At 40.4% G+C, this 26,056-nt stretch overlaps 1 protein-coding gene across 3 annotated transcripts; it reads left to right on the forward strand.

Moving 5' to 3' along the window:
* Positions 1 to 1,311: 1,311 nt before the first annotated feature.
* On the forward strand, positions 1,312 to 21,553 carry LOC131232529 (COP9 signalosome complex subunit 7). Of its 3 annotated transcripts, none has more exons than XM_058228828.1 (9): positions 1,312 to 1,655; positions 8,570 to 8,645; positions 10,325 to 10,413; positions 16,777 to 16,866; positions 18,588 to 18,632; positions 18,786 to 18,856; positions 19,842 to 19,974; positions 20,312 to 20,417; positions 21,261 to 21,553. In XM_058228828.1, the coding sequence occupies exons 1-8, from the start codon at positions 1,497 to 1,499 to the stop codon at positions 20,381 to 20,383; spliced, it is 735 nt and encodes a 244-aa protein (XP_058084811.1). In that variant the 5' UTR covers positions 1,312 to 1,496; the 3' UTR covers positions 20,384 to 20,417; positions 21,261 to 21,553. The 3 variants fall into 3 exon arrangements, with proteins under 3 accessions (XP_058084811.1, XP_058084810.1, XP_058084809.1); XM_058228827.1 differs by having other exon boundaries at positions 1,316 to 1,655; positions 20,309 to 20,417; XM_058228826.1 differs by having other exon boundaries at positions 1,318 to 1,655; positions 20,326 to 20,417.
* The last annotated feature ends 4,503 nt before the right edge of the window (positions 21,554 to 26,056 follow it).

Below are 26,056 nucleotides of genomic sequence, written 5' to 3' on the forward strand. Positions count from 1 at the left end.
CAAAGCTTACGTATACCATACCATAATGGGTATAAAATGCCAACAGTGAGGGTTTAATCCTCACTGTTTTCTTCGGTGTGCTCATCTAAGAGGATCTGCGCGAAGTTGCATAGAATGAGCTGAAAAACTAACATACTGCATGGATATGATAAATACATTACAGTGGGCACACATATCTCCGGCGACGTCGGGCTACGTGAAATGGAAAGCGAACACATCTCCGTACCTGAGTTTGTATGAGGTCCACAGATGTCTGTGACAAATCTAATCCGTCCATCTGTTTTGAAAGACCACAACAACAAAACAGTGAGAAAGTAATGTCCACCATTGAAACTCTCCTGGAGCTGACCATGATATTTTTATGCCATCCGAACCGCTCATAAAATTATCACCACTCGGATCAACTGTAGGTACAAATACCATCCTGATACAAAACTTCTGTCACTGACAGGCGTTCAATCACCGTTATTTCTGTGAGGTATGGATCACATGAGTTTTGGATCTCCTTGATTTTGAGAATCCTTTCCCATTGTGGTCTTTCAAATCAGATGGACGGAGTTGATTTGTACATCTCCAGGCCCCACAGAGCCCTGGGCACAGAGATATTTCTGTGCCGGGTTCACCCGCAATCCGCTACCAAGGATATCCCGCTACACATGCCTAAGCTGTTGCACACGTGGAAGAATAATTATTGTCAAAAAAAAAAAAAAAAAAAAACGTGCGGTCCATTTTTCAAGTGGGCCACACATGGTTAATAAAACACGCAGCCAACATTTTATGTCCGCGTCTGGCTAACCTTGATAGTGGGCCAGCCGGATTTTTATAATTGGACGCACACCACGGTGCATCGCGGTTTGCGTGGATCCCCAAGGTCGGTGGATCACTAACTGCGGGACCCACCTTAATGTATGTGCCTTATATCTACGCCGTCCATCCATTTTGACAGCTCATTTCAGGGAATGATCCAAAAAAAGAAGCAGATACAAATCTTAGGTGGACCATACTAGAGGAAAAGGTCTTGATTGAATCCCCACCATTAAAAATTTCATGGGGCCACCTGTATTATGGTACACCTGAAATTTGGATCTACTTCATTTTTGGAACCATGGCCTAAAATGATTTTTCAAAAAGTATGGACGGCGTGGATATAAGTACATACATCACAGTGGGCCCCACGGTCAGGGATCCCACCGAAGCGGCACCCATTCTTGTTGTGCGCTCGAAGGAGCGTGTGGAACGAGCGTTCCTCCGTAGAGGCGTACATCAATCTCAACCGATTGCCGGCGCAAGTTAGCAACAAACCGGGCGGTACAAATTGCAAAAGCTCCCAAACCCTCTATAAAGTCGACTCTGAAAGCTAAAACCGCAGACGTAGAGGAAGCAAAATCCAATCTCTCAAAACCCCAGGGATTTCTTGAATACCCCGCCCTCTGTCATGGCCTGAAAAATCTCATATTTTTTTAAAGGAAAATCTTCTCCTGTTTTCTCTAAGAACGATGGACATCGAGCAAAAACAAGCGGAGCTGATCGAGCACTTCGTCAAGCAAGCCGAGATTCTCAGAGGCGGATCTCTTTCCAATGTAATCGTCGAGGCGACATCACATCCTTCTCTCTTCGCCTTCTCGGAGATCCTCTTAGTCCCCAACGTTGCTGAGGTTAGAATCCCATCGCTTCTGTTGTTGGAATTTTCTCTTTCCATCTTTTTATCCACAATATTTGATTATTTATGAAGAGAGAATATGTATAAAAAAGGATTTTTTTTCAAAGCATTTAATGTGAAACGTAGAGATACCATGGTACGTGATTTGCAATGAAACTGAAGAGAACAGGCATCAAACTCATAGATATTCTAGTGCATACGATGTATCCTTTGTATCCTTCTATTGTACTTTTGAGCTCATACGATGTGTCCTTCTATTGTACTTTTGAGTTCATTGTGTGTGCGCGTGCGTGTGCTAATGTTTCCATCTTCATGGGTCGTTGGCAACGTCCCCAAACCTTTTAATCAATCCGAACCGTTCTTTCATTCATAAAACTAGGAGCAAGACATGGTGCAAAAATCATGCTAATTGGGTGATACTAAGCTTCTGATCAATAGCATGAAAATGGGCAGCCAAGATTGACCAGAGAAAAAAATAGGTACAATTATCATCTTGAAACATCTACTAGATGGATCCCACATTGTATTTCTTATGATTCTAGAGTAACACTTTGAGGAAGGTTGTTACATGCTTTGAAGTGGTTTCAAGCCTAAAGGTGATCTTAGCTAGGAGTGAGCTGCTTGGGGTTCATTTATCCAAATTGGAGGTTTGCAGAGGTGTTTGGTTGTAAAAGGTTGTCTTTCCCCTCTACTTACCTTGGTCACCCCCTCTGTCTTGGTAAGCCGGCCAAGCATCTATGTGATCCGATCATCGAAATAATCGTTTTTTTTTTTTTTTTTAAAACTCTTGGAAGAGTTGTCACCTTTTCTTGGGAGGGCGTCTAACTTTGATACAAATGGCCTTCTCCAATATGCCCCCATACTTTATGTTGCTTTTTAGATGTCCCAAGTTGATATTGGCCAGGCTCGAGAAGATGAGACACGATTTCCTTTGGCGCGGCAAAGAATGGGGGAAAAAGTATCATCTTTTGAAATGGATGTTTGTAGGCCTTTGTCGGAAGGAGGAGTGATGCAGGACATGAAATTCAAGTATGATGTGCAAGATTTCAGTCTTTAGATCACACTAGTTCAGAAACAATTATACAAAATTTCACATCTCATACAAAAGTTCAAACACTCAATCAAGGGGAATCTTATGCGGGTCCAGGCCTACACATGCTAGGGCCGGATCAATCAAAATTATAGACCAAATAAGAATCAAAGGAGGGTAAATTCATCCACATATGCACAAAAATAATTCCCTAATCCAAGGGGTTCACAAATTTCAATACGGGGAACCCTAAGGTTGAAGAAAGGGCATGGAATTGGGGATTTGAGTAATTTAGGGTTAGGGTTAGGGATTTGGGGTGAAAGAGGGTGAAGGAGAGGAGAGAGGCGAACCAGAAAAGTACCGCATGTGTGGACGACAACAATGGCCCAGACGCAAGTGCGTGTGATTCAGGCCGCACGTGTGTGGGGCCCACTATTCAGAAAAAGGCCACCTTGGCCCTGGTCGGCCAGGGATGGACTCCAAAACCCTCAAATCTTAGCTCGATCCGATGCATGGTTTGTGCGTGGTGCTTCGCCGAAGTTTCAGCCCTCCTGCAGGGCTAGATTCTGGAAATCTGCTATGGGTGGAGAAATACCTGCAAATATTGATGGATTTGCAGATGAAATGCTTGTAGGAGAAGAGAAATATGGATGGAAGAAGGTGGATGCGAATTGGGATAGGTGTGGTTTCGCACTACGGTAGTCAGCCCTTCGAAGAAGGGAGAGTTTCACACCCAATTGGGTTTTCATAATTCAAAGAGGAGTAGGAAAACACAAAAATTTTATTAATCTTTCATTAGAAAAAAGACTATAAGGGGTGCCTATTTGTAATAAAACTCCATACCCCAAAACTCGCGCCATGTGTGCAACCTATTACTTGGAGACGGAGTATTAAAAAATAGCAACTAATCAAAACAATCTAAACCGTCCATGATATTCATAATAACGATAATAAGCAAAACCCAAAGTATTAGATTAATTAGAATAGTGGGCCACGATCATGAGAACCCATGGTGGGATTCACATGACTATCGGGTCCACTCCAACGAACCAAAACGCAGTCCTCTAACTAGGAGGCCCTCCCTGGACGTCGCCATCGATTCAGATCGATGGTGGGGCCCTCCCCCTCCTTGTGTACATGCGTAGGGGGCGTGCGTGTGCGCGTGATGTCCCCATCAAGGAGCAGGTTTGTGAGTTTTGGATCTTATGAATCATGCGCCTCTTGGGAAGTGGTTATGGCGGTTTGCTTCAAAAAAAAAAAAGGCTATGGAGGAAAGCGATGGCTGCAAGTCTGGTACTGCCTCGGGTGATTGCTGGATTAAAGGTTCGTCTTGCTATAAAGTGTTGGGTCTTCGGAAAGCAATTCTCTCAATGTCTTCTAACTTCAAAGAGGGTATCTCCTTCAAGGTGGGTAATGGTAATCATATTCACATTTGGGAGGACCTATGGCTAGGTGATTGCTTGCTTAAATCATCCTTTGTTAGCCATCTTGCGTCGGATAAGAATATTCCGGTAGATCGTTACGTATGTGCATCTAGAGCAGGGATTGTTTGGGCTCCTCCTTGTTGTAGAGGCCTATCGGATGAGGAGATGGAGGCCTTTATTATCTTGCTTGACAAGTTGGAAGTCTGTCAATATTGTACATCTTGTGGAGGATAAGAAAGTTTGGAAATGTCATAGCTCAGGACAAGTCTTGGTAAGATATTTCCATCGGTTACTCATCACTTCTCCTTCTCCCACTCATAATCTTCATTTTTGGAAGTACATTGCTCCTTCGAAGATGTTTGTGTTTGTTTGGTTAGTGAGTCGAAAGAGAACTCTGATTGTGGATAATCTTAGGAAGAGAGGTTTGGTCCTCCCAAACATATGCATTCTATGCATGAGAGATGTAGAGACGGTGGATCGTTTGCTGCCACATTGCCAATTCGCAAAAAAGTGTGGGATTTCATCCTATTGACTTTGAATGTTTGGTTGCTGTCATCCATCTCTTCCTTTTTGGCCTCTTGGCATGAAGGATGAGTGGGTAAAGAAGGAAAGATGGTTTGGAGGTTGGCGGCAATGGCTACGTTGTGGGCCCTCCTATGGGGCGAAAGAAACAAGTGTTTTTTTGAAAATAGAGTGGAATTGTTAGATGGGGTTATCCTTAGGATGAAAGTTGTAATTGTTGATTAGGTCCTGGACCCTTGTGTCCTTCTCACCCTTTTGGGGTTGTAATTTCCCCCTTTATTTGGTCTTTGTATTCCTTTCTGCTCCATTTTGGGATGGTTTCTTTTTTCCTTTCAATAAAGAAGTTATCTTTCAAGAAAAAAAGAGAGTAACACTTTGATTTGACGATTCTAAAAATGTGATTTATGGCTTGTAAATAGTGGATGGTTGTAACAAATTGGCCCCATTCAAAAGGTGAGGATCATTTGATTGGTATGATTCTCTACCATGGCTTTCTCTTAGCTATATGCAATGTTTTAAATATCAACGATATCGGCCGATATATCCCACAATATATCTTGTATCTCACCTGTGAGATACGAAACGCACGAGTAGTGGGATATATCTCACGTGTTTGATCCGGTGCACATTTTTTTATATATTTTCGATCAATTTTTCTGAAAATCAAGTTAAATTGGTGTCAATTTGTTACAAATCCATGATTTTTCATGTTTTGCATGAAAAATCATGGATTGGGAGCTTCGATTTTGAGATTTAGTGGAGAAGGACCGAGTTGTGGAAAATTGAAAAAATCAAAATCAAACATGCATGTAACCTAATCTAGTGATTCTTCTTTTGCTTTTGAATGTATTGCTTGTGTTTCCACATGCCTTCTTACATTTATAAATTATATGAATAGACTTTGAATATACTTGCATCAATTCAGTTAGACAATGCATAAATTAAGACCCCATACAAAGAAAACCTATTATGTGCACTTGTTTTTAATAATGTTTTGATTTGTATGTGTGTATTGATGTCTTTTTTAACAATCACTGAAATTTCATTGAAAAATTTGACCAGTTTCCAATGTTTCCCCATGTTTCCAACAACAACGATACATTACGCGATACAACTGATATATCCTATGCGATAATTGATACGTATCCGTATCCCAAGGGTGCGATACGTAACGCGATACCGATATTTAGAACACTGGCTGTATGATCAATGGATGGTTTAGATTGATGACAGGTCACCTCGTTGTGTAATTAAAAAGGTTTGGGGACGTTGCTAACATCCCCATGAAGGTGGGGACATTAGCAAAACCCATACGCACACACATGAGCGTAACCCAATCCTCACCAAAAGGATTACACACACATGCATATTGTAACCTAACCCAATCCTCATAGGAATCATTACTATTTGTGGGGTATCCAATCAAAGCCCCAAAAAATATGTTAGAAATTTCAAACATCTAACATTTTGTGGAAACCCGTTGTTCTTCTTTGCCCTTAATTATATAATTTTGGGCTTCTAATGAAGAGGTGTCAAGAGGATATGTAGACACCATTAAGACATGGTTGATGGTGTTGTTACAAGAGTGAGAATAACCTTTGGTGAGAATGATGAATTCTTAGAAACAAAGGCTCTTCTTTAGGGGTCGGTATTAAGCACTTACCTTTTTGCACTTGGTATAGATGAATTAGCTGCTGGCGATTGGACGAGGTCCATTGTGTATGTTGTTTACAGATGTAGTGTTATTGCGTTAGTTGACAAGAGCAGATGCTAAATTGGAGATTTGGTAGAAGACTTTAGAGTCTAGAAGCTTAACAATCAGTAGAATTATATTGTATATGCAACTTTTTAAAGAACAAATACTAGAGATGATGATGCCTTTGTTGAAATTGATGGTCAAGAGATCTCTCGAAGTAATATTTCTTTTTCATTACCTTAGCTTCATTATTCAGAGGGCTAGGGAGATTGGTGATGATGTTTTCAATTGATTAGAGCTAGGTGGGTGAAGTGAAAATGTGCTTCTGGAGCAAGGTATTTTGTAACGGTAATGGTAACTGTAACGACCACCACTGTTACCTTTACGATACGGGTCATAACGGCTGTTATGGTCTCTTTTTTTTTATTGAAAAAAATCCAGAAAAACATATATTTGCCCCATAATGTTGATTAAAAAGTATGGAAAACCTGTATCTGCCCCATAATAGACAATTACGGGGCTGTTATGACCTTTAATAGGGGATGTAACGTGCCGTTAACGGCAATTACTGGTCATTTTTTTCCATAACGCTATTACAACCATTACGACCCTGTAACGCGTAACGGTTGCCACCGTTACCTTTATGTAACGGCTTTTACGGCCTTGTAACGGCCTTTATGACACACCATGTTCTGGAATGTTTTGTGATTGTCGCAAGCTCGCACACCTGTGAAACTTGAGGGAAATTTCTATAAGAAAACTATTCAGCTGGCAATGGTATGTGGGCTAGAGAGTTAGCCTATTAGAAATCAACATGAGTAGAGTTGAGGATAATGTTGTGGATGTGTCGGAAGACTAGGCAGGATAGAATTAAGAATTGAGATAATTTTGAACAGAGGTATAGAATTATGAATGAGGTCATTTGGAGCTACCTAGGGGTAGCCCCCAACAAGAGATAACATGATGGAGGGAAAATTGAGATGCCCTTGTCATGTGCAATAATGAGTAGAAACAACTCTAGTCAAGGAGTTGAACTAAGGGTGGCAATAGGCTAAGCTAGGGCCAGGCTAGGTTGGCCCTAGCCTGATGCTAGTACCCTAAGCCTTGGTCCTAACTCTATAGGGCCAGCCCTATAAGTAAAACAATGAAATAATCAAAGGTTTGAAATGGTATAATCTTTTTTTTTTTTTTTTTTAAAAATTTTTAATTTTATTTTTGGGTATCCCTTCCATCCATGATGAGTCCTATCTTCTAAATGGATCATCATTGAAACATGGCCCCATGCCCAAGAATGCTTTAAACTACACGTGCATGTTGAATGGGAACCGCTCACAAGTTCTTAACCTGTCAATTCTTTTTTATATAACAATGCCCCTTGATGATTGGGCTGGATTTGGGCATTCATCATTGGCCCAGGTGCAGATGGTCTGGGCATCAGGCCTAGCTTGAGCCCAGCTCTCGGGCCAAGTTTAGGGTCCCAATCCCTAACTCTTCAGGGCCGGGCTGCCCACCTATTGCCACCCTAAAGGGAATATTGATTAGGGTTTTGAAGGGCCTGAAAAACGGATGAGAGGAAGACCCAAAAGGACTTTGATTGAAGTGGTGATAAGGGATATGAAGGCTTCTCACTTAACCGAGGATAGTGCCTTAGACAGGATTGATTTGTGAAATAGGATTAATAAAGCTGACCCCAAGTGGTTGGGACAAGTCTTTGACGACAACGACCATGACACTGAAGTAATGGATGGCGTTGAATTTTTCGGGTGGAGAGTTAGTGTTAAATAGTCTCCTGTACACAATCACATAATCTTATAAGTTTTGTTTTGTTCCGTTTTTTTTTTTTTTCTTTAACCTGTTGTTGTTCTTGAATGTTGTGTGAAGCATATAAGATTTATAGTTCATGTCTGCTTATGTATCTTTTATACTTCTCTATCTCTCTCTGATGTGTTGCGGAGGCTTAAAGGGATTTCCCATGTACCACCATGCTTAGCTCTTTCTCTAGACTGTTTTTATAGATGCACTTGATCCCTGATGGAAGTGATATCAATGAAGCGGTCTAACAAAACTGAGCTGCTCCGTTAATAGAAGAAGTTGATTCCCTGTCCTCTTCATTGTCTCTTTTAGCTTTTCTCATGCCTTATTTGCTTTATTGTATTGGTACTGGAAACTGAGTTTAGCATTCTCTAAACCTCCTTGTGTTGTTTTGTTTTTTAATTGTCTGTGTCTCTCAAATGCAGCTTCAAGGCACTGAGTATTCCATATTTCTTGATGTGCTTCGCTTGTTTGCTCATGGCACATGGAGTGACTACAAGAGTAAGCATTGGACACCTTTATCCTTGTACAAGTTAAAAGTTTCCCGTTGTTTGTCAAACAGATGGTTTTTTAGTGTATATTAGATCCATGATTGTTCATTGATCTTTTTAATTCACCTGTCAAGGGACTAACAGTAATACTAATTTCTATGGGCCTTCCACCATCCTGAAGCAATTGTTAAATATACTTCAGTACTCTAAATCTAGTATCTCATAATATTTTATTTGTGCAAGGCATTGAGCTCTTCTTTGATAACAAGTGTCCATGGTTGGAGATCATTCTTTTTATCCACCAAAGAACTAGTCATGCATAGGTATTGGAATTGAAACAGATCATGAATTTCACCAACCCACATTCATTTCCTCTTTGCAAACCCCCTTTCCTCTGTTTTCATCACCGCACTGTAATAATCTGTATTTGGCGAAATGTGATATACAAATAAAGATATACCGATTTATCTTTCAAAAAGAAGATATACAAATAAACGAATTTATTTTCGAAAAAGAAAATCTGGGAGGAATTAATTAATTAATTTATTTTAATCAAAAAAGAAAAAAGATAAAGATAGAAAGCTAAATGGCCAATGCATGAGAAAGCAACAATGAGGAACCATCACAAAACAAGGCCTGCTCTCATAATATTTTAGTTGCGCAATGCGTGGGGCTCTTCTAGATAATAAGCATCAATGGTTGGAGAGCACTAATTTTTTGGTACCAAAAAATTAGTCATGCATAGTTATTGGAATTGAAGCGTATGGGATAATGGATTTTACCACCGCACATTCATTTCCTCTTTGCAAACCCCCTTTCCTTCGTTTTCATCACTGCGCTGTAATAATCTGTATTTAGAGAAATCAGATATTTGATATGCAAATAAATCAAATTAAAAAAAAAAAAAAAACGCACTAAGAAGGCATGCTACCCGCATTTCCTGTTCCTTGTCTTGCATTATTTCTATGTTTATGTTATTATAGTCAAGGATTTCTCATGAACCGTATGAAATGCTCAAAATAAAACATAACTGAAACCATAAAGCATAAAGGTCACCAATAGAATCAGAACCCCTACCACTTAAGATGCAAAAACTTCCACATTTTTTAATGGATGTGTAATTTCCATGCAAATATTGAGGGAGAAGGCTTTATTTTACAACCCAAATATGATGATTGCTCACCTACGTTGGAATTTTACGATCAACAGAAGGTATAGATGGAGGCAAAGTACCAAAGCATTTTATTAGAAAAGAAGCTTTAGGAGTGAAATCGGATATAAAATAAGAAAAAGAAGAAGGAAACATTCATTTTCACACACAACCCACACACACCTACAGTTGGAATTTTACGATCAACAGAAGGTATAGATGGAGGCAAAGTACCAAAACATGTTATTAGAAAAGAAGCTTTAGGAGTGAAATCAGATATAAAATAAGAAAAAGAAGAAGGAAACATTCACCACCACCCCCCCCCCCCCCAAAATGCGTAAATTTGTTTGTCATTTCACTTATCAGTCTTAGCTGATGGGACTGTCCTTTTGGGCTGTTGGGAACATGTCAACTTTTATTACGACAATTTTACCTTTACAATAGACAAAATTTCAACTTGTCCATGGAAAACGCACTAAGGAATGCTCTTCTGGTCTCTCTTAGAAAATTCTGAAATTTGCTTCATTTCTCCCTTATAGGTAATGGAGGCTGTTTTCCATCTCTGGTACCTGATCAAGTCCGCAAGTTAAAGCAACTTAGTGTACTCACACTGGCTGAGACAAACAAGGTACAAATTAATCTACCCGTTCAAGATGCCTTTTTGTGTGTGTGTGTGTGTGTGTGCGTGCGTGCGCGTGTCAACTATGGAAACCCCTTATTTTTCAAGATATTGACATTTCCCACGAACTGTCTCACAAATTCATGAGAATGATGTTGGCAACTTCGGAGCATGACATAAGTGCAATTGCATCTGAATCACGGTGACATTAAACTGCCAGGTTGTTAGTTAGGTTGGCTGCACCAAAGCATCCACTTGACATGTTAACGTATGATGGACGTGGAAGAAGAAAAAGGGAGAGGAAGAATGTATTTTTCACAAACCACAAAAATTCTCGCTCTGTATGGGAAAATTCTCTCCCCAAACTCACTATTTTATTCCCATTTATATTCGTCAACTCTATTCATACATGTGGCATTAGAAGTCTTATATAGACTGAGACTAAAAAGAAGATCCAAAGAGATGTTGCAGATATGGACATTATTATTTTTATATCTAAATTATATCCTAAAGATTGACATATGATTTTCAAATCGAAAAAGGTATATAAAAACAACTAAAAAGATTCTAAATTCTTCCCCAAATAAGTAAAACACTAATGGCATAATGACACCGAACATCCTATTAAGATTCCTGATGCAACCAAGACACGGAACCTACTGGATCAGAGATTAGACCCATTTAAGTGTCCTAATCAAGGATCTGGACCACTTTGATGGCCGGGATTGGTTTTGGTGGAAGATCAATGGTTTGGACTGATGCAGGACATGAAATTCAAATATGATGTGCGAGATTTCAGGCTTAAGATCACGTTAGTTCAGAAACAATTACACAAATTCCATATCCCACATGAAAGTCCAAACCATTCAATTAAGGGGAATCTATGCGGGTCCAAGCCTACACATGTTAGGGTTGAATCAATAAAAATTATGAACCAAACGATACTCAAAGATAAGAAATAATCATCCACACATACATAGTAATCAGCCCCTAATCCAAGGGATTCCTCAAGTTCAATTCAAGGAACCCTAAGATGAGAAAAGGGGGCAAATAAATTAGGGTTAATGCTAGCTAGGGTTAGGGTTTATGAAATAGGAATGAAAAGAGGAAAACAAGGGGAAAACCTGACCCAGAGAAAGCTTCCGGGTGCAGACGGTGACCCGAGGTTGACGCACGTGTGCAGGTGGGCTGGCCGCACGTGTGATGGAAGCCCGCCTTCCCAAATTGACACTTAGGCCTTAGTCGGCCAAGGGAAGCCTCTAATCCCTCCAAGTTTGACGACGATCCGGCGTACGGTCGCGATGTGGTGCTCCGTCGAAGTTTCAGCCCTCCTACAGGTCTAGATTTTGGAAACTGAGTGTAGGGGGACGAATGACTGCAAAAGTTAAAAAATTCAAAGCAATGATGATGACAGAATATGAGAGGTATGGATGAGAGAGGGTAGGGATGGATGAGGATAGATGTGGCTTCGCACCACGATAGTTAGCCCTTCGAAAATGGAGGGCTTTGCACCCACTTGAATTCTCCCACAACTCACGAAGAGAACAGAAAAATAAAACATGAATTTTTATTAAGCTTCAATGAATCAAAAGAACTACAAGGGGTGCCTGTTTGTAGGAAAACCCTATACCCCAAAACTTGCGCCATGGGTGCAACCTATTACTTGGCGATGAAGTAAACTAAAATAAAAACCAAACAAAAAAATCTAAAGCGTTTATGATGTTCTAAATAATAACAATAAGCAAAACTTAAAATATGAAATCAATCCGACTAGTGGGCCGCGATCATGAGATCCCATGGTGGGCTTTTCTTGATTGTCGGGCCCACTCTTTTGAATCAAAACATTGTTTTCTAACTAGGAGGTAATGCAGGAGCATTTTCACACTGGGCTCAAGTGGGGTCGCCTGTTGGATGCAGGGGCACACTCGGGGTGGGTGACCCATGTGATTTGGGGCCTACGAGGGAGATTTCGTGTTTGAGACTCCTTACCAGGGTGATTAATGCGCATTTCACACCGGGCTCGAGTGGGGTAGCCCGTGGGATGCAGGACACACTCGAGGTGGACGACCCATGTGATTTGGGGCCCACGAAGGGGGTTCGGCCGAGGTCCTAACCCATGAGATGTGGGGCCTGGGCTATGAGATAAAGGGATTAATTCGCCATACTCTAACAGTTCGAGCTTTTAGAGCAAGTGGTTAATTGTCCTGCATCAAATTGGTATCAGAGCGAGAGGTCTCGTGTTCGAGATTCCTCATCGGGGGTGATTGATGCAGGAACATTTTCATACTGGGCTCAATTGGGGTCGCCTGTTGAATGCAGGGGCACACTCGGGGTGGGTGACCCATGCGATTTGGGGCCCACGAGGGAGGTCTCGTGTTCGAGACTCCTTACCAGGAGTGATTAATGCCCATTTCACACTGGGCTCGAGTGGGGTAGCCCGTGAGATTCGGGGACACACTTGGGGTGGGTGGCCCATGTGATTTGGGGCCCACGAGGTCCTAACTCATGAGATGTGGTGCTTAGGCTATGAGATAAAGGGATTAATTCGCCATACTCTAACAGTTCGAGCTTTTAGAGTAAGTGGTTAATTGTCCTGCATCAGGAGGCCCTCCCTGGACGTCGTCATTGAGTCAGATCGACGGTGGGGCCCTCCTTCGTACATACGTGCGTAGGAGGTGGCGTACCCGCGTGCGATGTCCCCATGATGGACGTGCATTCTAAACCATATTACAAGTCTTTCAGTTAGTTGTTAGCATTAGGGCTAGTTAAGCAAATATCCCATTTGTATTTTTGTCACTTCAATTGTGGGTCATTTTTTGTGCATCAAACGATGTTAGAATTTCACGAAATGGGTGCCTTATTGAGTTAGTTTTCAAGGAGCTCATGATCATGCAATTCCGTTGTTGTTTGAGTTATGGCTAATTTACATGAAGCGTATATGGTGGTGATGGGATTCAAGCGTATATTGTGGTGGTCATAGTCTATATAAAAGACCTTGTAATAGCTGATGACACGGTGGAATAAAAAAAATCAGATAATGGGGTTTTCTTTGGTTCCATTATGTAGAAGAGAGTGGGTTGTGATCTCTACCACGTTGCCAGAGGGTTTTTGGGTTCTTCCATTTTTTTTTTTTTTTTTTCCATTGATCCATTTGCCTCCCCTTTGGGATAATATTAATTCCCTTAAATACAAATTTTCCAATGTATAAAACTACTAATGACTTAAATGACACATGATCCTATTATGAATGTTTCAAAGTCTTTATGCAATAAAGACTCCAAAAGGATCAAGTGATAACCACACATGGGGTCTCTATCTCCTTTAAAAAAACTATAAACACAACTCCATGTATGGGGCCCACTGAGTTAGCTGTAGCACCTGCAAACCGGTTTTTTGGGGCCCACATCTTCATGGCACGTTTCTTGCGATTGTTCTTGCATTTTTCCTCTTGCTTTTAAAAAACTCATCATCAAGTTGATAACTGGTATCAATCCATCACAGGCATCCTTTTTTGTCTCGCTTCTTCGCTGGCCTTGACATGAGCTGATGGAGGCAAACATGCCTGACATAAACTTTTTTCACTGGCTGGATTGGTAGAGCATGCCACTTTCACATTTGCTTCTTTGCAGTTCATGTGCTATAGGAGGATTTGCATCTCTTCTTCAATAGTAGAACTGCTTGCTAGTTGCATTTACTTGGGGTTGTCTGCTTATATAAGGTTTTCATGGTGAATCACTTGCAAAGGAGAGGAATTATGTTGGCAAACAGATCTATATTGTGCTGCACTGCTGAGGAGAGAGTGCTACACATCTTACTGCAGTGTAGATTAGCAGCAGCTAATGGCAGGAAATCTTCTCCAAAATTCAGATTCATTGGGTCATTCTGGAGTCTGTGGAGCAGTTATTAGCTGCTGGTAGTGCTGTGCTTGGGGAATGATAGGACATATGATCTAGTCTCTAGTTGTTGGGGATACTATGTGGAACTTTTGGCTAGAGGGGAATGCACACATTTTTAGAGGCAAGGAGCGGGCTGTTCCAGCAGTTTGTTCAAAGATTTTTGATGCAGTGATAGAATGGGGTCAGCAAGACAATCGGTTGAAGGGTTTCCCTGTTTTCTTATTCCTTTGAAAGTGTGATGAGGTGATTCAGGGTTGCAGTTCGCTCCTAAAAGTTGGTAAAATGGGTTCCTTCCCTGCGAGGTCATTTTAAGCTTAACTTTGATGGTTGCTCTCTCGGCAACCCAGAGCCTGCGGGAATTGGAAACATGTGTGGCAATAATGACGGGACGTCAGTGGTGGAATACTCAGTCCCTCTGGGTGTTAGGGACAATAATCTGGCTGAGGCTGCCTTTCTGCTTCGAGGCCTAAGATCGGTGGTTTTTCAAATTTTCAACCAGACAGGTATTGAAATTTGAAGGTGACTCCAGAAGTTCGATCAAATGGATCAAGTCAGTCCATGCACCTTTGGAGTTAGAAAATGCATTAGATGAAGTTGTCGAGCTCAGTTCCAATCTCATGGCTTCCTTCTCTCACATCCTTTGATTGGGAAATTTCAGGGCAGATGCACTAAGCTAAGGAGTGAATCGAGGGGCTATGGCCCTACTGGTCTCTGATAAGAGGCAAAGATTGCCTTCTATTTTTAGTTTTTGGGTTTCTGATAGGCCCTGTTTCATTCTTCAAAAAATAAAATAAATAAAATTGTAGGCCATGTTCTGGATGTTTTCAGCTTGGTTGTATCCTCTTTATTTATTTTTTCTTTTTTTAAAAAATTTCTTTTCAATAAAATCTGTGTTCATAGAGTTGCTTGCTTTACATGCAGAATTGGCAATTCTTCTTTCCTCGTGCTTGATTGGTTTTTTGATTTCATTGCATCGTTTCTCTCGTTACAAGCTTCTGATCTACATACTTTTATTGCTATTGGGATGGAACTAATGCGTCCATCATGGCATTCAAAAGAGGTTAAAAGCTTGGCACGGAGTCTCCATTGGTAAACAAAAAACTATCTTTTGGAGAATGACCCTCCTGGCTGTCTGGTGTGCGGTGTGGAAAGAAAGAAATGAGAGCGTCTTCAAGGGAATTTTGAATTCGGTGGGGTCCATAGTGTCTAGAATTCATTATTACATCACCGAATGGGCTGCTTTTATTTTCCATCCTTCAGATTGTAATCTGTTCTTAGAGGGAGACTAATTCCTGCTATCTCAGCGGTCTGTCTCCTTTTTGTAATTTTCTGTTTTTAATGAAAGTGACTGTTACTTTTCAAAAAAAAAGGAGAGGTTATGTTACAGCCATTATGTAACTGTAACACGGTGGGAACTGTTATGCGCTACAGGGTTGCAATGCCATTTGCCTGCAATAACGGGCCGATATGGGCCCGTAACAGTATGTTATGGGGTCAATACATTTTCTTCCTTCAAAAAAGATTTTCATCGTTATAGGGCTGCAATTGACCGTTAATGCCATCACCAATGTTTTGAATACCTTAGTGTTCATCCTTTCCATCAATCTAACCGGTATCCGTTGTTTGTTCCATTAACAAATACATTTGTTGACTTTTTGATGGATTCCCCATTCAATCAAATGATGGCCCATCATGTGTATCTTCTTAGGTTGTGATGCTTTTGCTAGTCATGCCATCCATCGACCACTTTTCCCTTACCCTTGGAGAGATACCTTACTTGCCTAGCCCCAACGTAGCTTGCTTCACAGAGCTACATGTGCCTTTCTATCTCCCCCTTTGACCCCCCTCCCAGATAGGGATAATCTTCGTCTGGAGGAGTATCTTCCACAATGATTGTCCATCAGATCTGATTTGATCCCTCTCACCATCTCGGCTACGTTCTCTTGAGGGATTTTGAGCTGATCCTCTAGCCTTTGCCTCTAGAGACATCCCGAGGGAAGTCACTCGAAACATCTTGTCTCAATACCCTAGAAACATGCTTCTGATGCTCATTGAATCCTTCGTGGGAGAGATCCCTCCCTTCGTCTCTCTGATGATCACTTCGATCATCTCTAGAGTCTTCCAAATGCTCTCCACGAAAATCGTCTCTCGACACCCGTCTTGCGTATATCACAAAATCAATAGGAGACCATATAACAAAACATCTCGTGCTTGAATATTCCAATTTCGATCAGACCAGAGTGCAATGAATCAAAAGGAGATCGTATAACAAACTAGAAAGATTAGCTTTTGTTTTATTACAATTTTATGATGTTTCCGTATTTGCTAAAACGTAGATTACCATTTCTAGTCATCCAGATGGGCCTATCAGTCCATAATATACCTCCTGTCATGAGGTTAAGTTTCTCCATATGTTGTGCTGGGGATACTTTACTATTATTGTAACCTTGGCTATGTCTTTTTTTTTTCTTCGCAGGTACTTCCTTATGATCAACTGATGCAGGAACTTGATGTTTCAAATGTACGAGAGCTTGAAGACTTTCTTATCAACGAGTGCATGTATGCTGTAAGTATTCTTCCAGTCTGATTTTTTATTCTCTCTTTTGGCATTTTTTATAGTCTCGATCATGAGTAACCTGGAGGGAGCTTCTTTTGCTGATTCACAACCGATTCACTCATCGAAAAAACTTGGACTTCCAAACCCTATCAATGTGGTTCACTCCCAAATTCCTCTTTATGGCATCTTGTGCTTGAGAATATTGCAATTTTAGTTTAATCTACTGTCAGCACAAACATATCCCACCCATATTGATGCAAGACAATTAACCACTTGTTCTAAAAGCTCGAACTAATAGAACATGGTGAATTAATCTCTTTAACTCATAGCCCAGGCCCCAAATCCATGGGTTAGGTCCTCGGCTGAACCCTCCTCATGGGCCCCAAATCCATGGGTTCTGCCTCACACAGGCCCCAAATCCATTGGTTATGCAGGCCACCCACCTCGAGTGTGCCCCTGCATCTCACAGGCCACCCCATTTGAGCCCGGTTTGAAAATGCCCCTGCATTACATATCTATCGGCAAACTTGGCCATAGGCGTTAAGAATCATTATGCTTTCTACTGCTTCATAGAAGAGTGGGATGCACTTTCTTCAATATGGTGGTGACAACAACCAATCTATTGTTCTCGTTCCAAGTATTTGTCATTTTGGGTCCAAATTCGAGTGAATAACTTTTTTTAAACCTTTTGAACTCTTCTTTAAATGCCTGGTTTATTTTGGAATTGCACAGGGGCAGTACATTTTGCAATTTTTATTGCAAAAACTGTTGAGAATTATAGAAGTGAGAATATGGCATAGGTACTATATGATAAAAAAGGTACTGAGCGTATGGTTTTGAATAGTTGTTACGTTACGGCCATGTCGGCCGTTATGTTAGAGTGTTGGTCATCCTTATGACATGTTACGCAGGTGAACTAGTCCATTAAGAAAAAAATTGGCCATAACGGCCGGAAAGGTCATAAAGGCGCTTTTGAATTTTTTTTTCTTTTGAAAAGTCACTGAATATATTAAGAGAAAAAAGGAAAAACATAAGATTGGAGGCTGCACCGCCGAGGGAGCGACGCAACCAACTACACACCTAAGAAAATCAAATTACATCCCTTTAATTTATCGACATTAACTGCCCACTCAACAACTAACATCCTAGCTCTAGATGCTACAGAATCCGGTGAGTGTGAGGTCCCGTTGAAGCATCTACCATTTCTTTTGAAAATTTTATTCTCTCTCTCTCTCTCTCTCTCTCTCTCTCTCTCTCTCTCCACTTCTTTCTTCATTTCAACCGTGAAGGAAGCTTATAAACTGACTTTAGACTACATATAGTCCTATTTTGAGGATCATATAAACTTCACTTTTTCATTTTTTGTGGGTTTTTTTTTATTTTTTTTAAATTTTATTTAAATATCTTCTTTTTGTCATATTCATATGTAATGGGACATAAATCATGCTTGACTTTTGTTTGATCAGGACATATTTGGTGCACAAGCACTGAAAGAAAAAAGATAGAGAAAAAGAGAGAGAAAAGATAGATTCTAATGTTTTACATTTTCCCCTATTTACCCAGTATATTTTCAAGATTTTTTTTTGGTGCTAAATAAGTTCAGCTAATATGGGTCAGTATCGTCTGATATGGTCCAATGCGTCCTGTATTGATTGTTTTGGGCCTGGTCGAAATACCTACCAATTGCGTTATTCAAAACTGTGGCTGAGCATCTTCAATTGGGCTTGTAGGGTATAGTCAGAGGAAAGCTGGATCAATTGCGCAGATGCTTTGAGGTCAGAGTTCAGTTGCCAATTTGCTTTTAGTATGATTATTTTAGTGCAAGGACATATATCCAATAGCCAACTCTCTCTCTCTCTCTCTTCTTCTTCTTCTTCTTCTTCTGTTCCTTTTTTTTTTTTTTTAAATTTTTTTGTCTTGAGGTGTAGGTGCAATTCGCAGCGGGGCGGGATTTGAGACCTGGACAGCTTGGCAGCATGATACAGACACTAACTACCTGGTATTTGCTTCACAGAAATATACAGAAAAGAAGTGCTTGAATATTTCTTTTATTCTTCTCTTCTTTTGGTCAAATTCAATTTGTTGTGGGTGCGCAATCATGATATCTCTAAATGGGATAGTGGCTATATTGCTTTGGTCTTGGTTCTTAGTATTTTCAGATAGAAAGAAGTCCCATCTTTGAAATTTCCTTTACCATAGCTTACCTGTGAAAAGAGAGAGTAGTAATAATACTTACTGGTAATCATGTTGGACGTGAGAATGCTTCTATTCCGCCAGCGAACCAAACTGCCCTTTTGTTGTTTCTTTTGCATGTGTAACAGGGTTTGTTCTCTCACACAGTGATCTAGGTAGGATGAACTCCATATTGAGCATGCTATGTGGTCTCTAAGACTGTTATAAGTTGTAGCCGTACCTGTTGGTATAGGAGAATCAACACAGAACCTGCACGGTCCAATTTTTATTTTTATTTTGCTCAATTTACATGCTTTCCATCCAAGATGCACGGCCTGATTTCTTCCTGTTTTCTTGGTCGACAGCCAAAGATAACCTTGATTTCACATATGGTTGAAATTTTCAGGTAACTAGGAGATTGATAGAAGCATTAACTGCCCCATTTTGATTCGGTATTCTAAGTGGTAAATGCAAGTTCAAGGGCTGTTTTGCCCTCTAATTGTTCCCTGCTCCTGTTTTCCCAATTTAAGTAGAAATCAGCAATTCTCAAATAAATATTGACCAATATAAAACTTTTATCTCTCATTGTGAATCATCGGGTAGCACATCAAATATTGCAGGGTACTCCAGGCAACATAAACTCTGCAACAGGATTTTTTGTTTTTAAATCCTTCGCTGAATGATTTTTTGTTGATGATTTTCTGCTTAATTGGTTTCCTAAAAATTTCTTTGGCTGCCCTTCAAATGATTCTGGGTCAAAACACAATGGTTTGTTAGATGATCTTTCTTTTTTATGGATGAGTATTTTGCAGGCTGACCACTTCAGACAATCTTCTTCTATCAATTCAAGAGAAGATCAAATGGGCTGATACGATGGGCGAGGCCGACAAGAAACACCGAAAGGAAATCGAAGACAAGGTGGATGAAGTGAAGAAAACCCTTAAGGTCAGTTGGATCTGTTTTCTTTTTCTTCTTTTAACTGAATACATCATATTTTTACTATTAGATGACCTTGGTATACAGTCATCCCTGATTTACATAATGTCTTGACCCTTGTGTTTAAGTTCGTACATCCCAGATTGGTGGTATGCATCCACATCTCCTGATGTTGGGCCCCATGGTTACAAGGTCCTTTCATATGGAGCATTGTACTTGTGCTCGCTATAATGTGGAAGTCATGTGTACAATACTTTGTTAGAAAAGCACATGTATAAATAGAGTAGACTACTTATCGAACATGGGATATGTTGGTCGATGTGTCTTACTTACTTGGTCGCAGAAGTACACTGTAAGCAGGCAGACGTGGAGTTACGAGGGCACGAGGAGATCATCTACTCTGAACCTGGAGGAGTGATGGACTATGAAGAAGATCGAAGCCGGCCCAAGAGGTAATCTCTACTTGTGTTTATGCATATGTATATGTGGCATAAGCGGGATGTCTTGTAGATGTGTTCATCTGTATATCAGATGTGCATAGGAAATTCATACACACAACACGTGCATTAAGCAGGATGTCTTATAGATGTGTTCATCTGTATATCAGATGTGCATAGGAAATACATACACAACACATGCATCAAACCAAAAAGGTGGATATAAGTAAATTGTCTGTGTCACCTTGAGTAGTGAGGAACTATAGGGCCCTGCTCTGCAGCAAACTGTAGAGCCCTTTGCTTCAGCATCCAAACCGTTGACCTGATGGGCCACTCTGTTGATGGGAACTGAACAAAAGTCTCACAGGTTTGAAGTTTTAAGCCCGTAAATATTTCAACCCATTATCATTGCGAATGTGGAGGATTGCATTGTTCTCAACCTTTCATTCGTAGGTCACACATCAAAGGTTTACAATGTCTTAATATAGGTTACCTTGGGGCATCTAGCTTCCATAAAGGGCTGCATCAAGTCAAAGGTTTAGATGACCAAACCATGGGCCTTACATGTACAGGATCCCATGCATGCAATAGCCTACTGTGGCTTTGCTGCTGATGAAGGACCCTATGAATTCATCTGGAGCGCTTACAGGTGCATCCTTGCGTACTTCATGATATGCAAAGGGATGGCCCACTAAATGATATGATCACTAACAGATTTCTCAAGCAAACAACTCAAAATCTACCTAGAATTAAAGTACTGCGTTGAGTAAACCAAAATCTCCATTTCTTTAGTTTACATAGCTTACTGCCTTGCACTCTTCTTGCCCTTAATCACCCAACTCAACTAAAAAAATGCAGGAGGCGGCAGCCACTGTCTTAAAGATAACATGGTGAGGATGGGATCCATTGGGCGGGTTTTCAGGTGGACTTGCTGGATTTTTGTGCACGGCATTCTGGCGTCATACAGCCATACCATCATTCGTGTTCCCTTTTCATTGTTTTCCTTTCTCAGCAACTCTACTTGGGGCCGTCTGCACAACTTGGGAGAACTCGTGTATTTAGAGTGGATAATTTATTTTGACTCATTATTTTTCAATCGTTGTATTCCTAGAGTTTGATCATTAATAGTAATTAGTGGCAGTGTTGCAAAAGCATATGAAATTAGCACAATAATCTGCTCTTCCTCTTTCATACCAGTTTTGCTTGGCCTTCACATTTTCCAGCCCCATATGCACCCCTCTTGATGGGACTTCCATGTGCCAAACTGGCACCTGTGTATGACATCTGAGCAGTGTATCAGGTGGGATCCACTAGGCAGATCATCTGGCTATGAACTCAGGTTAGTCAATTATCAAATAGGTCACACACATGGGCAGAAAAAATGGACCCAAAAAAAAGGAAAGAAAACTTTGCGAGCCTTTTGGTTTTGATAGTTCACAGGCTTGATTTATCAATCAGATGATGGCCACTGGTTCGACACCTACCTCACCGCTTGGATGGTATATTGACATGCCATGCTATCTATGTGTGAGGGTGCATTAGGGGCACGTGTGGGGCCACATGATCTCCTTCGCAAATTTGGAAAAATTAGGCCATTTTCCCCAAGAAATGGCTCTAATAAGTTCATAGTCGGAATTAGGTGGTGAAGCACATAACATGTGGTGTTTATGACCACATGTTACATGGTCTTCATGACCATCTGCATGTGATAATATGCTGGACTGTAGTGTGTAGCTGGAGAGATGTGTGGCCCACTCAAGCAGGTTTGTACTGAGAGATAGGCAGTTTGGTCCACTCACTACGTGAAGTTTCTGTTGGATGTAGGCCGGTGGGCCCACTGGTGAGCAATCACTAGTGGGTGGGTCTCATAAGTTTGGGCATCTTCCGGCCTTTCTCCTTTTCTGTTATATTTCAAATTAAAAATTGAATTTGATTTATTCTAGGAGATAGGGATAAGACCGGATGATATGGTTTCATCCAAACTCCCCTCATTTTCTATAAAAAGGCATGTGCTCTCTCTCGCATCATGAAATATACAAAATACTGAGAGTATACAGAGAGAAAAATATTGTGCACGAGAGTCTGTCTATTCTGGCTTGTCCTTGAGACGATCTAATTCATAGATCGCGATTCGGGGCCACTATATACCCTAGGATCAGAGGTGTGAATAGTTCCATCTGCTCTAGTAGTAGATAGGCGGGCCGTTGGAGCGTCAATCTTCTGCTTTGTAAAGGTTTTAAACATCGTGTAGACTCTCAGATCTTGAGGGCTCACCTTCCGCGCTTCCCTACAATTTCCTTTACTAAATTTTGCTGTGGGAGGTTGTACACTGTTCGCCTAGGTGGTTAATAGAGTATTGGCATCTTACATGTATCAATGATGGGGGATACTGAAACAAGTATCGCCAACACTTGAAAAAATATTGCCGTCTGAGGAAAATATTAGAGAAAAATTAGTATAAATATACTAATATTCATTAATATATGATAAACATTTCAACTAGTAAACAGTGAAAAACACATTTTCTAATATAAAAATGAAAACATTAGGACTTTTGTAAAGGAATCTTCTCAAAATATTATTGAAAATATTGGAAAGTTTTGATATATTAATGAATATTCGTTAGCTTGTTTTTCTTTGTTAGCTTGTTAGTACCCACAGGCCCCTGCCTTCCTTCCACCGTGCCGATACGAACCCTTTTTTTTTTTTTCTTTGTTAGCTTGTTAGTACACCCCACCGTCAGTTCATACGTCACTGTTAGCCACCCCCACTAGGGAATCGATACCAAGACCCCAAGTGTTGAAACGAGGTAACCGATACCAACCCTTGACAAGAAAGTTGGGCTTGTCAATTGACATTTACGATCGCCAGGTTTACCGACTATCTGATAGGTTGTGGGTTATGGGGGGTACCTGCCTGCCTATGGTCGTGAGTCATGATGGAGGCAAAAACCAAACTTCTGTCGGGATGCGAAAAGAAATTGATGTGCGAAAAAGGGGAAACCTTGTGAGGGGAAACACATTGAAATTGAAACGCAAAGCCGATAAAATACACCCATCATTTTTTACTTTCACAATCATACAATCACGCAGCTGGTTTGAATTTTTCCTTTGAATTTGGACAGATGACTCTCTCTCTCTCTCACTATTCATTTGATGGACGGTCAGATTTTCTGATCTGTGTAAACTTTTTTGTCTATGCTCCATGCAATGATAGACCCACGATTTGGACGGTCTGGATTTATGTGGATGTATGTCCCATGTACAGCAGTAAGTAGTGGTCCACAGTTGCAGTCTTGTTAGTGTGAAAGATTGATGAATCATAGGCTTGAAAAATTCACGCGAATGGGATACAAGCAAAGGCTCGCCGTAAACTTTGACCATCTGTCGTTGATTGAATATTATTGATTGGACAATAATAGCGACGTACCTAATCAAACCCTACCTACATTTGTTTGCACCAAAATCAGAAATTCCTTTCTCTACTCTGGCAGCTTATGAGAACCGTACGCATGCACTCAGCTATTATAAACCTGGCGACTTTGATCCGTACGTTGCAGATAGGGCCGCACTGTAGATTGGGAGTAGATCCAAAATAAGACTGATTGGAAAGTCCTAACCTCCTTTCACTAGATTTGAACTAACGGTTATGAGGGCGGATACGGACAATGTGAATTTTATATCATGATCCATCTACACTGGAACCAATGGTTTGGATTGAAGTACGTACATGCACAGGGATTATCATGGGTTTTGATAGAATGTGGGGTCCGGCAACACAGCTAGAATGTGGGGCCTGATCGGTCATTACCACCGTTGGATGGCCTGCATGTAATGTACGCAGTATACATGCCCTAGAATGAAAAATTCTAGTATGGATCCGATGCTCAAGCAGATCACACGTGTATGAGAAACTGCGCTCATTTTTGGAAGATGGTATGTTCAGTATCCGCCCCCAGTGCCTGCTATACGAGCGTGAGATGAGGCAGGCATGATAGCTGAGTCGTGGTGCCCATTATATCATAATCTGCATCATCATTAGGGCTGCTTTGGCAGTAAGTTCCTGAGCTGGGAAGCTAGGAGGGGCCCACCGTGATGGTTGTGAGAAATGATCCGTCTATCCATCTTGCCAGCTCAGTTTAAGACATGAGACAAAAAATGAGGCGGATCCAAAACCCTAGAAGGCCACATGATAGGGAAAAGTGGGGAAAGAGATGCCCATCATTTAAACCCTCCTGGATCCACCTTGATGTTTATATGCCATCAACCGTTTGTAAGATCATTTCCGTTAAAATGAGCTTTAAAAAAAAAAAAAAACAATCCTTTAAACTATTGTTGTTAAATCTAGGCACGTGGCCACACACATAATGAATAGTCCTGATTTCGATTAAAATTTAAAAGTAGGTAAGAAGATTACATGTTATGCATGCTACATTATACTCAAATTATGCTAGAGTATACTTGGATTAAACTGAACACTCATGACCTCATATGTTGAGTTAGTTGTATTAAGATCAGATCTGTGAAGATTGACTTGACTATTTAGCCGCCAATTGTTATTGTGATAAGGGGATTTATAAAGGAGATGATTAGTGGATGAGTCTTTTTACCACGAAGATAGGAACCGTTGTTTCACCTGATAGGTTAGATCATGTTTTTCAATGGAAGCAATAAAAGATAGACAATGTAAAAAATAATGGCTTGATCATCGATTTCATTAATTAAAGTATTAATATTATACAACTGACAAAAAGATAAGTAAATAAACAAATGAGATTACCTATGATGGTTTGTTATGACAAAATGGCTATGCCCTTGATGGTGTTCTAGACCTGGATGGTTGTTAGATGATTGTGGAAAATACCATATAGTTTTGAAAAATGCTAGATGACTGTGAGACATTCATGATGCAAGGTCAGTAGGATGTGACCAAAGAATTACTAAGTAAAAACTTGGTAATATGGGAATTCAACGATGAGGTCATGGATATTTAAACTAACCTATTGGTATTGAAGGGGTGCTATGGACAATAGCAAAACTAAGCTAAGAAATTAACCTAAAGGCTTTGAGGTTGCTGCAGTATGGTGCTGGATAAAAGTGGAGAAAACTAGAATTCAACTAATAAGAATAAGTGTCTATAACAAACAAAAGAGATAACCATTGTAGAGTTGAAAGGTTCGTGTGTAATTGTATTGACCTAAGGCCCTGCGCTCATCTTCGAGCATTGTTTTTATAGTTTTGGAGAGACAATTGCCATGCATAAGATCTCATGACTTGAGCAAGAGTTTTCCAGTTACATAGTAACCCTATCCTATTTGATCATGGAGTCATTGTTATATTATGTCATTATGAGTGATGTGTTTCAATCTTCGGATAGTTTCTCGCTGTTTGCTCTAGTTTTTTTGTGGCTTATAGAAAGATCTTAGATGCTCTTTGTAGATATTTTCCTTTAAAATAAAATCCTGGAACAACCATAACGTGATTATTGGCTATGTGAGAGTTTGACAATGGTACGTTAGTGATAATTCCTCTACACGCTAAAGGTTTTGCATGTCTTGCATTTGTTGGTCATTGAGTCATGTGATAAATGACCTCCTTTTGGGTTTTGGCCGAATGTAGAACTCTAAGCGCTTGATCTTTTTGACATGATAGTGT

This window comes from Magnolia sinica, chromosome 18 (genome assembly GCF_029962835.1).
Source record: "Magnolia sinica isolate HGM2019 chromosome 18, MsV1, whole genome shotgun sequence".
Lineage (NCBI taxonomy): Eukaryota > Viridiplantae > Streptophyta > Magnoliopsida > Magnoliales > Magnoliaceae > Magnolia > Magnolia sinica.

What these genes read in the sequence shown, in the direction of transcription:
- LOC131232529 (XM_058228826.1), top strand. Translation starts at nt 1,497, where the DNA reads ATGGACATCGAGCAAAAACAAGCGGAGCTGATCGAGCACTTCGTCAAG. An exon ending in AATTGCGCAGATGCTTTGAG is followed by an intron (nt 18,633 to 18,785) that starts GTCAGAGTTCAG and finishes CTTGAGGTGTAG; the next exon opens with GTGCAATTCGCAGCGGGGCG. An exon ending in AAGTGAAGAAAACCCTTAAG is followed by an intron (nt 19,975 to 20,325) that starts GTCAGTTGGATC and finishes CACTGTAAGCAG; the next exon opens with GCAGACGTGGAGTTACGAGG.